This window comes from Psittacula echo (genome assembly GCF_963264785.1).
Source record: "Psittacula echo genome assembly, chromosome: 5".
NCBI classification, from domain to species: Eukaryota; Metazoa; Chordata; class Aves; order Psittaciformes; family Psittacidae; genus Psittacula; species Psittacula echo.
In genome coordinates, this window is record NC_137739.1 from 77413128 (window position 1) to 77427732 (window position 14605).

A 14605-nucleotide genomic window follows, 5' to 3' on the forward strand; every position below is an offset into this window, starting at 1 on the left:
GGCCGCGGCATTGAGGCGGCGCCGACCCGCCTCCCGGGGCCGCCCCTCCCGCCGCCGCGACGGCGGAAGGAAATGGCGGTCTCTCATAGCCCTGCTGTCCCGGTGGTGCCTGCGAGGGGCTGTCGCTCCGCCCGCACGGGCAGCTGCGCCTCTAAGGTAGCACGGGTCTCTATGGTTTACATGGCACACATGCAAACCGCTGCCCCCCGTCCGCCCCGTCCTGTAAGTTGACTGTTGGCTACATGAAAGCATACCCTGCACTACCCGTGTTTGGCAGAAAAACGTAGTTCTACGGTTTACTTGCCACGCAGTCAGGCTTCCCTCAGAGGTGAGAAGCCTCTGTTTGGAAACGGCATGCAGGAGCTCGCCTGGCCGCCAGCCAGACTGTCGTGATCTAGCCCATCAGACTGGAGAAGGTGACATGAGCAACGTGGTCTAGTGGAAGGTGTCCCTACCGTGGCAGGGGGTTGGAAGTGGATGAGCTTTAAGATCCCTTCCAGCCTGAACCATTCTGTCATTCTGTGATTAAAATCCAGCCAGTGGAAAATGCTGTGAGGAAACCTTTCCGCGTGTGAACTGGCTGAAAATTAACACCCAGCGGTTCAAAAGCTGCTTCACAAGTTGTTCCGTGCAGCCTGCAAGCACTGTGGGCATGCAGTCCGCACCAGAGCCAGAGGATTGCCAGAAATCACGGGGGTTGTAGACCCTCATCCAACAATTAAACTTCCAGAAAGGTTTTAAAAAGGCAGCTGAATATGAATTGACAGTGCATCGACATTTTTAATTGTAAAGGCTTTTGTTTTTTTTTTCCTTGGACATGTTTATTACATTTACTTCTTAGCATTTTTTACTAATGCTCGTTCCCCCAGGGAGGAGTTACTGTGTTCGCTAGGGATTCCAAATTGTATATTCAGACTTCGGGGCGTTTCTGAATATTGAGTAAATGTGGGGAGAACATACCTTCCCCCCCCAAACAACCCCAACCAAACAAAAAGAAACAAAATGTGGTTCCTTTTGTCCTTTTTTGGTTTTGATCTTCTACAGCCATGTCATAGCACCCAAAGAAGTTAATCTGTCCACCTCCAGAGCAGGGGGAAATGCTGGAAGTCAGTAACTCAAAACAGGGCCACAGAAAACAGCTAGAAATATGTTTCTTTTACTGTTAATTGCTATTGCATTCCATCTCTTTATCTGCGCTTTTCTGAGGGAACTGCCTTTTCCCACACAAGCCAACTTCAAACCCAGCAATTTCATATTTTCCCCCTCTAGCATTTCCCCCCCCCCTTCTTTTTATCTACCCCTCTAATTATACAGCGACTGAAATGTTAATTTATTGTTCTCTTGGCATTCCCTGGAACCACACTGGTGGGAATCCGACTGCATTTGACCACTTCCACAGCCGTTACTTTGGGAACGTGTGTTGCTGTACCCGCCGTATTTCATGCCGCTGGCATCACTGCTGCTGCCCTGCCTTGGAATGGTTCTTTATTTTCCAGCTCCTGATATGCTTGGAGGACAGTTTAATTGTGTGGTAAGCTATCCATAAACAAGGTCCCTTTTATGAATCATCCTGTGATTTATGTACTTTAGGTAAACTCCAAAGCTGGCTCTGTAAAGGTAAGAGTCACGTTTCATGCATGGGAAATGAAGCTCGGAGCATTTAGCTGCTGCTCTCTAGCATAAGTATCTCATGTTTTCACATTATTGCCCCCAGTGGAGATCAAATTTAAAAGGTTCCTGCTCTCCCCTTATCCTTCTGGAGCTCTACTGTCCCAGCACTATTGATCAGTTGTAGGTAGTGATGCTTTAAGCCCAGCCTGCAGGAAAACCCACACAGGATCTTTGCTGCACATAATTTTACCACCAGATACTAATAGAAGACTTACAGAAAAGTTACAAGCTGAGTTTTTACTGCAGAGGAAAAGCCACAATTAAAGCATCGTCCACTTCCTGCCTGCATTCATGCATCTCAGATTTGGGACTTCCTCAATGTTATTTTTGTGAAGTGAAGCAGCTCTCCTTTATAAAGTGCCTTCTGCCTCTTGCACAAATAGATTTTTCCCCTCCTCTCTTCCTTAGGAAAGGAGCATGAAGGGGACAGGCAGTAGAAGACTGTCCAACAGGCAGATGGCAAATGCATCTTCCCAGGAGAAGAAAATTACCACCCCTTCCAGGTATATCATACCTCTCCTTTTCCAGAAAATTCCCAAGACAGTGGGAGCAATATAGGCAGGCCAATGAAAAGCCAGAGTGTGACTTGGAAGCCTGAACTGCTGCAGATCCCACCATAGTGCTCTTCCTCTAGTCAGGAGCCCAAAAAAATGGGAACCACTTCTCCATTTAGAGCGGCCTAGGTATCCGATGGGCCAGCAGGTGTTAGGAAAGGTTCAAATCCCAGGGATCTGTTGTGTGTTGGGCTCAACTTCCTTGAAGCTTTGCTGAGAGCCAACTGAAGGACACCCAAAGTGGAGAAAAGCAGCCTGAAAAATTGGGAGCATTTTGTATTGCCAGAGAGTTGCTAAATGCAATTCCCAACCTTGTCCTTAGAAGGAACACGCACTGCTCAAGCTCTTAAAAATTAAGACTGGGGTGATTTATTAATCTTGTTAAGAACTCTGATACAAAGCACAGTAAAAGGCCACAGACCAGTAAATAAAATGTGGCTTCTGGCCACTTTATAAATGCTGCTACAGTACTACCAGTAAAACAGACACTCTCACACCAGTTCAACCAAGTAGTTCAACTGGCAAATAAAAGTTCCATTCACTTATCAGTTTAAAAATTTTAATAAAGCTTTAAGTGTTTGCTGGTTTAAATGCTACCAATTTCCAAAATGGATTCTCGATTAAGTTAAGTAAGATTTAAAGGAAGTTATTAGGTTTGGAAGGCAAGACTGTTCCTAAGCCAGAGGAAACACTTCTGACCGTAAAAGATTGCAGGAGTAGCAGACTCTATTATAGGCCTCAAATCACTTAAATTTATACAGGTTATTAGCATTATCTGTAAATATACAATATAAACAATTGTACATACATGGCATATAGCTTTGTTCAAAACAGTAGACAACTCTTTAGCTTAAGACATCTTTGCCTACCAAAACAAAAAGGCACATCTGAACAAGATGCATGCTAAGTACTAGGGATCCTTTCCAATAATTCAAGACAGGTAGTCAGCCATTGTTCAGCCTTTCTCAAAATAATCAAGACCAACTGAGTATTTTGGTATTTAGATTCCAACCTGGGTTTTTTTTGTCTTCAGCAGCAGATCAATGGCAATTAAGACATGGCATTAAAACATTCGAGAGCAGTAGCTGTCACTCACGAACCTCCAAGCTTACGCAAAGTTAGAAGGCAAGTGGCAGGAGGTTTAAAATCAGTAATGCTGCGTGTCCTCACGTTGTGTCATCATCCCACTGCTCTTTTTTTTTAATTTAAAACAAACAAAAAAAAGGCCACTAGTGCTCAAATTTGAAGAAATTCCACAGACGCACCTTTTTTTTTGGCTCAGTGCAATTAAGTGATGTCAGTTTCAATTCACTTAGTGTAGTTTACAGTGCAAAAGATCTATTTTTTATACTGGCATGACTGTCGGCACTGAGGATGTGAAACAAGGCAATGCTGCTGATCACCTGAGGGTAATGCTGTTGAACAGACGCAGGTTAGAGCATGTGTAGTCTTATTTTTCCAATTTAACCTTTTTTTTTTTTTTTTTTTTGATCAGCAGCACTTTAAGAGCATAATTTGTGAAAGTACTAAAATACACTGCCTTTTTTGAATAAATAAAAAGGAACTTTACAAATACTATTCCAGTGTCAATGACTACTGTGGCTAAGGTCATTGAGGAGTTTCTGCATTTTCCAGCAAAGACAGTCTGTGCAAAGGAGGGTGGGAGAGCTCCCTTTTGTAAGTCTTTGGTGGCAGTTTTGGTAACTGAGGGCTTGAATTGTGCCGGGGTGGGACGGGGGGCACAGGCGGGTGAACCAGGTTGTTGTGACTCGCGCTGATCACACAGCAGCGGCGCAGGACCCTGGGAGAGGGTGTGCTGGGAGGAGTGCTGGGAGAGTTGGGGCCTGTGCTTGCCTCCCTGAACCAGTCGGGATCTCTGTGTAAGCGTCCTACTGGCGGCGGCTGGAGGTTGAGAGGGCAGTTGATGAAGTGTTCAGGAGGCCGGAGTGGTACCGGTGGTGGAGTATCAGGAAGAGGGTCCCGAGGGGGTGGAGGAGGAGGACTGTGCAGTGGCTGGTCAAGGGGGTTAGTGTAAGCAGGAGCACGAGGCTGTATCTTTGGAGGTGGTGGCTGCCGAGGTGGAATTGCTGGAGGATCGTCATCCAACTTTAAACTTCCCTACAATATTACAAAGAAGAAATGCAGATGTTTAGATAAAGAGCAGAATCTTCTGACAGATGCAGAATTCTCCTGACATCTGCTACGGGTGCTCTCAGAAACATGACACTGGCATAGCTGTACCTTTGAGCTGGATACAATCTAAAGGAGCTAGTAGAGTTTGGACACTGGGGATCTGAAACTTTAAAAGGACAACTTCATTTGGATGTCTTTTAGACTAATGAAGTCCTGTTTGGCTAGATGGTTGGACTCGATCATAGATTCATAAAATGGTTTGGGTTGGAAGGGACCTTCAAGACCATTTTAAAGACTTTAAAGTCCTGTCAGAGGCAGGTATACCTTCCACTAGACCAGGTTGTTCAAAGCCCATCCACACCTGGCCTCGAACACTTCCAGGGATGGGGCAGCCACAGCCTCTCTAGGCACTTAAGGTCTTACAAACTTAAAGATCTTTTCCAACCTAAATGATTCTGTGATTCTAGGTGTTCCCTGATTTATTCTCAAAGTTATTCAATATAGGACAGAAATACCTTAGCATTAGAAGCATCCTGATCCAGCTTTTTTCGTGGAGGCAGTGGAGGAGGGTTTTGAGGCTCATCACTTAGTTTAGGAAAGCTACCCCATGAGCTAAAGAAAGTCTCTGGAGAGAGAAAAGCAGATATTTTACTGCTTGTGCAATATCTGAGGAACATAGCTACAATACTGAGCCAAACTACAAGCAACTGAAATAAGTTGATGTTTGTGCTCAACAGCAACATGAACCATTAATTTCAGTTGGATGAAATTTCCCTTAATTTCTTTCATCAGATATGCACCTCACAAAGTGGTCTCCTATTTCCAGTATCAAAGATATACATCAACATTTAGCAGGCAACCCTAAAGGTCAGAAAAACAAAGTGAACTCTGAGTGAGCACTTGAGTAACTTTCTCTGCAAATCCTCCCTATATTGCAGAATCTACCCTGTTCACCACCGTGCCTGCAGTTTGCCCACAGGCCACTTTGGAGTGCAAGGTTTGTTCTCTCTGCCATATGGATACACGTTCAAATTCGGAAATTCAGAGGCTTCATTAACAGGTCTGCAACACTTCTAAAGCAGGAGAATTACACACTGAACAGAGCAGATGGTGTTAACTCTTATAGCATTTTTGGACATTTTTAGTCCTTCCTTTTTACAGAGGGGAAAAAAAAAATTCCTCAAAGTTAAGCAAGAACACAACCTCCCGGCCTGTATTTGTGACTTGTCACACCTTTGCTTTTCTCTCTGAAGTGCACAGAGCTCTGTATCAATACACTGGGCACTCTGCTCTCCAGTCTGAAATTCTAATATTCTGAAAAAGTCTATGTGCCCATCTAATAAGAGAGTAAAAAGAGAAGCTGAAAACAGATGAATGCAGGATATCCCTCACTGCTGTGGTTGGTACAAAAAGTACCTCATCTTTCCCAGCAACAGCACAGTTATTTTCACTAAGTGGCAATACAAAATTATTGTGTTGCTTCATTTGTAGCATTAGCAAAAAAAAAAAAAAAATTAAAAAAAAATCATTGAGGGCATTCAAAATAGAAGCAAAATCATGCTAGAGCCTGGGGAAAAACAGATGGTTTTTAGACTTTACATCTTTACTGGACATTTGATCTAAAACCTGTTTTAAAAAAATCCGCGGATCCCTAATGAATACAGCCCATATTTTCATCCCAGATTTCAGATTTTAATTCCCATTCAGTTATCCTGAAACCAGGAAAAGCAGAGTGAAATGAAACATTTAATAGAATTATGGTACTCACTTGACTGTGGCACACTGACGGGAGCAAAGATGCTGTTGTTTCCTGTTAAAGGAAAAATCAATTAAAGACTTTCCATACAGAAGAGCTGCACTACATCACATAATGTATGCTTTCAAGACTAAGGAGCTGCTGACAGTTACAAGCAAAGCTTGGGAGTGTATTGGTGGATCTGAACTAATATTGTAATTTCTTAAATCAAGACTGCATTTTGGAGGGAGTGCCCTGACCATCCCCACTTCTGGCACTTCAGTTCACATCTCAAAACACACAGACTGAATTCCCTTCAAAGGATATTAAATCAGAATCACTAGCGTGTGATCAGCCCACAGGACCACTCCCGAAACATGCACTGGTGTGGATGCCTGCTCCTCAGCACCTTCTCTTGCCATAGATGTGCCATACATGGTAAAGCAGTAAACCACAGTATTCAAAACACTGACACAAGAACTTCACAGTCAGCAACTAAGTTTGTCAACTTTTTTTGTAAAAGGCTGGCATACACACCAATACATTTTGGAAGCCTGAGGGACAGTAACAATCATTATTAAAACATATTGCACGTTTACCGTAAGAACTGTTGAGGTCAATGTCTAAAAACACACTGAAGTCTGAAGAAGCAGACACTGGTGGCGTAGATGGTGTGTTCGGTGAAGTTGGTGCTGATACTGTTGATTCATGCTCTGCCTCAGTGATTCTACTGAAACTTATCTTACTTGGTTCCTTTTCAAGTGGCAGTGGATGACTTCTCAAGGTGCCAGAGGTGGAGCTGTGTCTGCCAGTGTTGGGCCTTATCCCCGGAGACTTCAGGGGGTAGGTTGTTTTTCTAGGCTGGAGATAGTAAAGCTGGTTAGTACTGCTAACATTTCAGACAGCAAAACTGCCAAGTCTGTATGAGATATTTTAAAAAGTACTTCTCAAATACACCTTAAAAAGTAGTACAGCCTTTCTACAGTTGACTTGAGGTACAGCCTGTTGTTAACTATACAGCAGGAGGTTACTGAAAAGTTATGGATGCAGCTTAATCTGTTTTTCCAATTTAATAATTTTATTTTTTTTTTCCACAGCTATGCAGAGTCACATTTCAGATGGGACAGAACACAGGGAAGAGCAACTCACAACCTTGGTGGGGACAGAGTACTGTCAAGTGCCTCCACAGGCCTGCAGAAAAGCATCATAACAGCACTGTAAGACGTGCTTTGTGCTTGTACCTCCGAACAGGAGGGCCCTACATGTGTTCAAGATCGAGGACACACTCAGATGCCCGTTGACTACATCCTCTGGGTTAGTCAGGACAAAATTCTTACATACACGTCACTGGTGTGAGTGAAACAAGACTCATTAGACTCAGGTGTAACACAACACAGATCAAAGCCGATTCTGTCAAGATGAATTACGTTCCCATCCTATGGTGGTATGCATGACTCCACCACATTACAGTCAGTATCCAGAACTGGACTTTCCTGAAATTCCAATAAGAATGTCTGGTTTGGAAATCACGAACTACAAAGAATTCACGCCCAGCTGCCCAGGACTGGCAGTGTGGATATCTATTTTTAGAATATATTTTAGAGATATTACTGTAAGCAGCATTTTTGCAACAGTAGTTTCTGTCACATTTATCATCTTACTCATTCCTCCAACAGGAGATTGCGAAAATGATTTACAGCTCTCTCAAAAAACAGAGATGTCCCTAGCTACTCTGCAGTACAATTACATTGTATAAAAGACAAGTGTTGTAGAGAGCGATCTTTCTGCTTAATAAAGAACCCTGGGCTCCAGTAGCTGGTTTTTTTAAAACCAAAATTGCTACTCCCTTGAATTGAACTGTTTTGTTCAGCAAGAAGGTTGCACCTTGTCAATACAATTTTTGCAACAATGCAAAATATTTAGACAAAAGAAAAATGGAAATTAACTTCTACTTCAAGAAAACACGTTAATGATGCATAAAAAAGTATTTCAGTTAATACCAACATTTTGTAAGATTTCTTGATGCTGTGAAATAAGAAATGTTACCACACATTCTATCAGACAACTATATGGTTGGAAACACAAATTTATATGACAATATTTTAGGCTGCAGGAAAAAATTTTCATCTGAAACAAGAGTATTTCTAAATCAAGTTTTGCTGGAAAATCATCTCATGATACAGAATTCTAAAGGAAACATATATGGCTTATTGACAGGTATTCTTTTTCATAGTGGCTAGTGAATTTTAACTGTTTAATTTGCAGGACAAGACTTACAAATCTAGGCGGTTGCTTGCAGTTTCGAGGTTCGATTTCTAATGACTTGTTGAACAGATAATCTGTAAACTCTTTTTCTGGTATCTTCCCCATAGGGTTGAGGTTTTCAAAGAATTTCTAATGAAAAAAGCATCAATAATATTTAAAAAATAAGCATATACACAGAATTGTAATGAAGTGTTCGTAAATCACAGATTAAAATTCTAGTTTTGCATTATTATGAAGCTTCCAGCCCTAACTATTCTATGATTCTATGATTATTTCCAAGAAAAACAGAGGAAAACATTCCCTGAAATAAATACAAAACAATCCAATGCAAGAAACAGATTCCCAGTAAGTTTTCTGACATGAAAGAATGACTTTGTGCCAAATAACTAGGCATGGTAAATTAAATCTTCTGTAAATTGTTTGCTAATGTTCTTGATTAGTGAATCGTGCAGAACACAGCAGTGTTAAGGGCTGTGCAACACATCCTGTGTGCTTGCCTTAGCCTTGCAGATCTGGGAAGGAGCAGAATATGATGATACAGTAGAGGAAGCAAAGGTTTTGCTATCGCTTTTTCTTAGAGGTGCTTTGGACACGATCAATTCACTACAAAGAACAGGAAGTGACAGAGGACAAGAGCAGGAAGGTCAGAGGCAGAGACAGAGTATGGCACTGGGGCACAAGGACTGGATGGAAAGCATGGCTAGGATGGGACTGGCACTGAGGGCAGGACATGGGACAGGATAAAGCTCCTTGAACACCTGATCACCCTGCACTAGCTGCTCCTGCTGCAGTGGGAGTCTGTGGGTGGTGAGCTACAGCATTTCCATTTGTTCTTTTTGCAGCACAAACACTGCCACCCCTTGAACTTAAAGTACTTCTTGGCTTATAAATACTGTAAATCTAAAATCTTCCCAGACATATCGACAGCAATTAAACACAAGGCAAATAGCATTTTGAACAGCAGTATTACTACCCATTTAATTCTTCACATAACAAACACCTCTTGCTTCCTGCCTGCTGCTGCTCACTAGTGAGATCAAGAGCTGTCCACGCAGCTTTTTGGAAAAGTTACCATTAGCTGCGCACCCAGGAAGTATGGCTGACACTTAAAGATACTTCTTTTCAATCATTAGTACCCCCACATAAAAAATCTTGTCATTACCTGGCTCACTGCTTCTCCGTCTTCCTCTAAATTCCTTTATATTATCTTGGATTCACTAGTCTTTGTCTTGAGTAAGTAACCACTCAAGCATCCTCTCATTTCTGAGGATAATGCCAGCTGACACTGGCACCTCCACATTTGCTTAGCTTCTGCCACGCTGCATGACCATTCATATTTGTGCTTAACAAGTATGTAGCAACTGCTAGCAGGGTCAGGAGACTTTGGTCAGAGGTATCATTACAAAATGCCTGTCTGAAGGACTGAACACACCAGGCACATACAGAGAGTTTTGGGTTAAAGGCAACTGATTTTTCTTCCAAAAGTTCTGCTGTTTAGTCAGTTTGACTTATTCATTTTGTTCTGTTGCTAAGAAGTCTCTGATACCACACTACAGAACAATCAGGGAATGACGAAGACCCAGAATGATGGAATCCAAGTGAGCAAATCCCCACTTCTGGCTAGCCCTTTGCGGTGGTACTTTGTTGTCAACCCAGCCTCTGTTCCCTCCTCTTCTGATGGTCACCGCTCATGCAAGATTAGCTCTAGAAGTAGAAGATTGTGAAGACAGGCCAGAAGAAGCTGTTGCTGCTCCATACCTGGAGAAGTGTTCGAGGCCAGGTTGGATGGGGCTTGCAGCAACCTGGTCTAGTGGAAGGTGTCTCTGCCCATGACAGGGGGTTAGAACTACTAAGGTCCCTTCCGACCCAAACCTATCTGTGATTTTATATTATTTGCCAATTTTTTGTTCTCACATTCTTTTCCCTCTCCTATCCTGAAATAGATATTTAATGTTTGGTTACCCGAATTTCTGGCTCTATCCGTAAACAGTAAGGCTGGTTTTGATACTGCTGAATTTCTCCTGTAATTTCAGCCACTTTTCTCCTCTTACTGAAGTTAATTAATTCTTTCCCTTGTCTTTTAAGGAAGTCAGGATTCCCTTCTTCTGTCTTCAAAATATTTGTTAGGTATATTCCTGATAAAGAGAGAAGTATTTGTGAAATTTAATTTTCATTCCAAGACCTGATTTCATTCTTTCTAATGAATAATAAAAAAGTCTGAACATAGGCAGACCTTTCCCTTTAATGCTTCAACAGTTTATCAGCTGGCAAGAATGAATCAAGTCTGCATTTTACATGGGAACAATATTTTGAAATAAGGTGTTTTATCTCCCTCACGTAACATCCAGAGTTTAGAAAAAAACATTTTTAGGTCATTGCCATAAACAGATCACAAGTGTGGAGGCAGTGTTAAACAAAGTAAGGGAATATTCATACCAATATAATACCAGTAATCCATATACTAAACTAGAAACATAAATATTACATAAAAGACATGGCATCTTTTATCTGATCTAGTGGAACGTGTTCCTACCCATGGTAGGGACATTGGAAATAGGAGATCTTTAAGGTCTCTTCCAACCCACAGGACATTCCCTCCATAGACGTTATATGAAGTCTAAAAACATTACAAACCTCGGAAGCCAAAAGTCACACGTATTACAGACTTCTCAGAGCTAACACAACCCTGAACACTTCAAGCAATATTAACACATCTGTATCAAACTCAGCTTCAGCCTGACAATACACACAGTATCAGCCTGCCCTGGTGTTACTTACCAAAGAAAGGCACACAGGGTGGGTTGATCGACTTGAGCTTAGCTAGATACTTCTTGAAGTGATCTTGACTTAATTCTACTGCTTCATCCAAAACTCTTTTTTTTCTTTCCTGTAGCGCCTAAGTTGTCAAAGAAAAAAACCTAAGGATGCAAATCTCAATAGCACTGTCAGCAAAACCAAGGCAATTCCCTAGCTCTCTCACCAAAACACAGGAACTCAAATTCAGATTTGAATCACGAGGCTGCTGTAAACAGACTATTATTTTGTCTATCAACTTAGAAGCATAACCTTGGTCTTTATTAAAAATTAAACATTTAATTTTGAATTTAACTGAAAGGCCTCATATGCCTTTCAAAAACATACAAAACTCAAAACTTCTTATTCATGTTTCTTTTTCTATTTTAGTCAAGGGAGGCTTTGCTGCCAAATCCTAGGTGTCTCTTTTCCTTGGCAACTGAAGAACAGAATTACTACTTGTGTTGTAGCCTCTCTTCCTACTGTCCATTTAAACTGTTTCAGCAGCTACTTGTTTCTGCATCTGATGTCTGAATTTTCTGAGACTTTCTCATCCAAGTTCTTGTGATCAACTGAAATCGGATTTTTAGCTATCCCCTCCTCATGCCCTTCCACTCCCCCACTTCTTGCATAGGTAGGAAATGCTCTTAGAAATCATTCAATCCAGTGTTCTCAGCCTTAGGATCCTCGTCTTTCATACCCTTAAAATGCTGGACTGAATAAGAGGTTAATTTCAGACAGGTTAACAAACAGCAATCAAGTGGCTGCACCATCTCCCCTTCTTGGGCTGAATACACATGAGAAAACATCTGCTGAAAAGCTCCACTTCTCATTACATACCCTCTGAGACACCCAGCTTGTATGTTTTTGCATATATAACTTTGAACATTTCACTTGTTTTCTTCCATGAAAGCGAGCGTGATACGGATACTACAGATTTCACTTCAGAAATGTGTGTTACACTTCTGGAGTCTGAGCATTTTTTTTTTCCAAGAGCAGTGCCCAAAACTTACCTCAAACGTGTGATCTAGTCTGTACACTGACACAGAGTTCATTGCACTGACGATCTCCAAAACACCATTGAAATTATTCAGATCTTGAAAAACCTGCAGGATTTCTATAATCCTACTCAGAACAGCCACTCGCTCTTCAAAATTCTCAGTTTCCACTATGCACCTAATCAAAAGATGTAATTTGAGAAACACTGATAAATAAAACCTGACATTTTGCTAAATGAAAATTTTCCAAGCAAACACTGTACAGTACATCCAATATGCACATTTGGCTCTCTTTCAAGAATCTCAAGTACAAATTTATGTAATCACGTCTTACATATGTTCAAGTTGGAAAGCCAACAGAGGTTTTGGCATATCCTGTAAAATAATAAAGCAAATCCTAAGCAAGGTCCAGGGGAAGCAGGGTGACTCTCATGCCACTGTATCTACAGCATCATTTTAAACTTGCTAGGTTAGTTGTACACTTAGAAGCTGCTACACCCTTCTGACTGCAGCACTAGCTATGTCCTCAGAAGTACTTAATCATAAAATCATAGAATGGTTTAAGTTGGAAGGGACTTTAAAGACCATCCAGTTCCAATCCCCTGCCATGGGCAGGGACACCTTCCATAGACCAGGTTGCTCCAAGCCCCATCCCAACTTGGCCTTGAACACTGCCAGGGATGAGGCAGCCACAGCTTCTCTGGGCAGCCTGTTCCAGTGCCTCACCACCCTCACAGGATAAAACTTCTCCCTTATATCCTCTGGGATAACATATTTAAGAAGTGGGAAAAGTTACTGTGCAGGAGCAATTGCAATCAGAGAGAGGAGTGAGAATATGTGAGAGCAACAGCCCTGCATACCCCAAGGTTAATGAGGAAGGGGACTAGGAGGTGCTTCAGGCATTGGAGCAGAGATTCCCCTGCAGTCCATGATGAAGCCCATGGTGAGGCAGGCTGTTCTCCTGCAGCCCATAGAGGTCTATGGTGGAGCAGATCTCCACCTGTAGCCCATGGAGGACCTCACACTGGAGCATGGGGATGCCCAAAGGAGGCTGTGAACCCATGGGAAGCCAAGCTGGAGCAGGGTCCTGGCAGGACCTGTGACCCCACAGGAAACCCACGCTGGAGCAGCCTGTTCCTGAAGGACTGCATCCCATGTTAGTGACCCATGCTGGAGCAGTTCATGAAGAACTGCAGCCTGTGGGAAGGATTCACAGTGGAGAAGTCCATGGAGGACTGTCTCCTGCGGGAGGGACCCCATGCTGGAGCAGGGGAAGAGTGTGAGGAGTCTTCCCTCAAGGAGGAAGGAGCAGCAGAAACAACATGTGATGAACTGACTACTACTCCCATTCCCCATCCCACCACTGATGGGGAGGAGGTAGAGAAAATTGGGAGTGAAGTTGAGCCTGAAGAAAGAGGGGTGGGCGTGGAATTGGTACCTGGTGGGTGATCTCTCCGTCTTTTACCTTGAACCCATGAGCCTTTTATGGTATTTTCTCTCCCCCATCCTGCTGAGGAGGGGAGTGATAGAGTGGTTTTGGTGGGCACCTGGCATCTAACCAGGGTCAACCCACCAAAATTGAATAAACCCTTCCAGTCTGTCTCAGGAAGAAGGACCATGTGATTGGCATGGCTATGAACCCTTAAGTCAAAATCTGAAATTTCTGTAATGCTCAGCAGTTATCTCAAGATTCAAGGCAACAGAATTCAAGTAACAGAAAAATGTTTCTCTCCAAATTCCAGTAGGAGTTGATGCCACTGCCACCACCTGCACTTACTTTTCAAACCAAAGAGTAAGATTCGTAGTATGACGAATCATTTTCAACAGATTTGGGGAGTTAATTTCCTTATCTTCTTTAGTCCACACGCTACCAACGAGTTCAGAAGGCTGTACTGCCCTGATAACGACAAAACAAGATGCAGAAGAATGCTCAATACAAATAATAATTGTATGTTCTGTGTTTGCATTAACAGATTATTTCTTCCCTTAGCCATGACTTGATATTTCACAAATACAATCCAATCTAATCTACTGCAAAACAGTTACATAAAATAACTTTTTGCCGAGTATTTGAGTCTAGAAGGAAACACATTTTTATCTTGATTTAAATTGGCATTTTTGAATAAGTATTTTCAGATAAGACAATTACAAAGGAGTAAGTTTAATTTCCTGCAAGTGTACGACAGCAACTTTAGCATAGTTACAGTTTTAAAATAGGAAACTGAAGTACTTCAACCAACCTGCTGGAAAAGTGGCCTATTTCAATAGAAAACCTGCTGTCTGAAGCACAAAAGGATGCCTCACCTTCGAGTTTTCTGAGACCTTTAAGAATTTCTGCCCAGCAAAACCTAGCTCTCACATCAAGGCCAGCTCTGTTTATAACAGGTAACAACAGAGCTAGGAAAGAATGGAATACATATGGTACCAGACAAAAAATCCTCTTCAGAATTAGAGGA

At 42.1% G+C, this 14605-nt stretch overlaps 1 protein-coding gene across 1 annotated transcript in view; it reads right to left on the reverse strand.

The window, feature by feature from the left end:
- Positions 1-2691: 2691 nt before the first annotated feature.
- The window catches only part of SOS2 (SOS Ras/Rho guanine nucleotide exchange factor 2), a 58011-nt gene continuing 46097 nt past the window's right edge, over positions 2692-14605 (reverse strand). Inside the window, exons 15-23 of the mRNA XM_080617167.1 lie at positions 13927-14046; positions 12165-12327; positions 11137-11254; positions 10321-10493; positions 8371-8487; positions 6693-6954; positions 6127-6168; positions 4874-4983; positions 2692-4343 (exon numbers count right to left, since the gene is read on the reverse strand). Coding sequence (XP_080473293.1) covers positions 3834-4343; positions 4874-4983; positions 6127-6168; positions 6693-6954; positions 8371-8487; positions 10321-10493; positions 11137-11254; positions 12165-12327; positions 13927-14046 — 1615 coding nt within the window. The 3' untranslated portion in view covers positions 2692-3833. The remainder of the gene's footprint in view (positions 4344-4873; positions 4984-6126; positions 6169-6692; positions 6955-8370; positions 8488-10320; positions 10494-11136; positions 11255-12164; positions 12328-13926; positions 14047-14605) is intronic.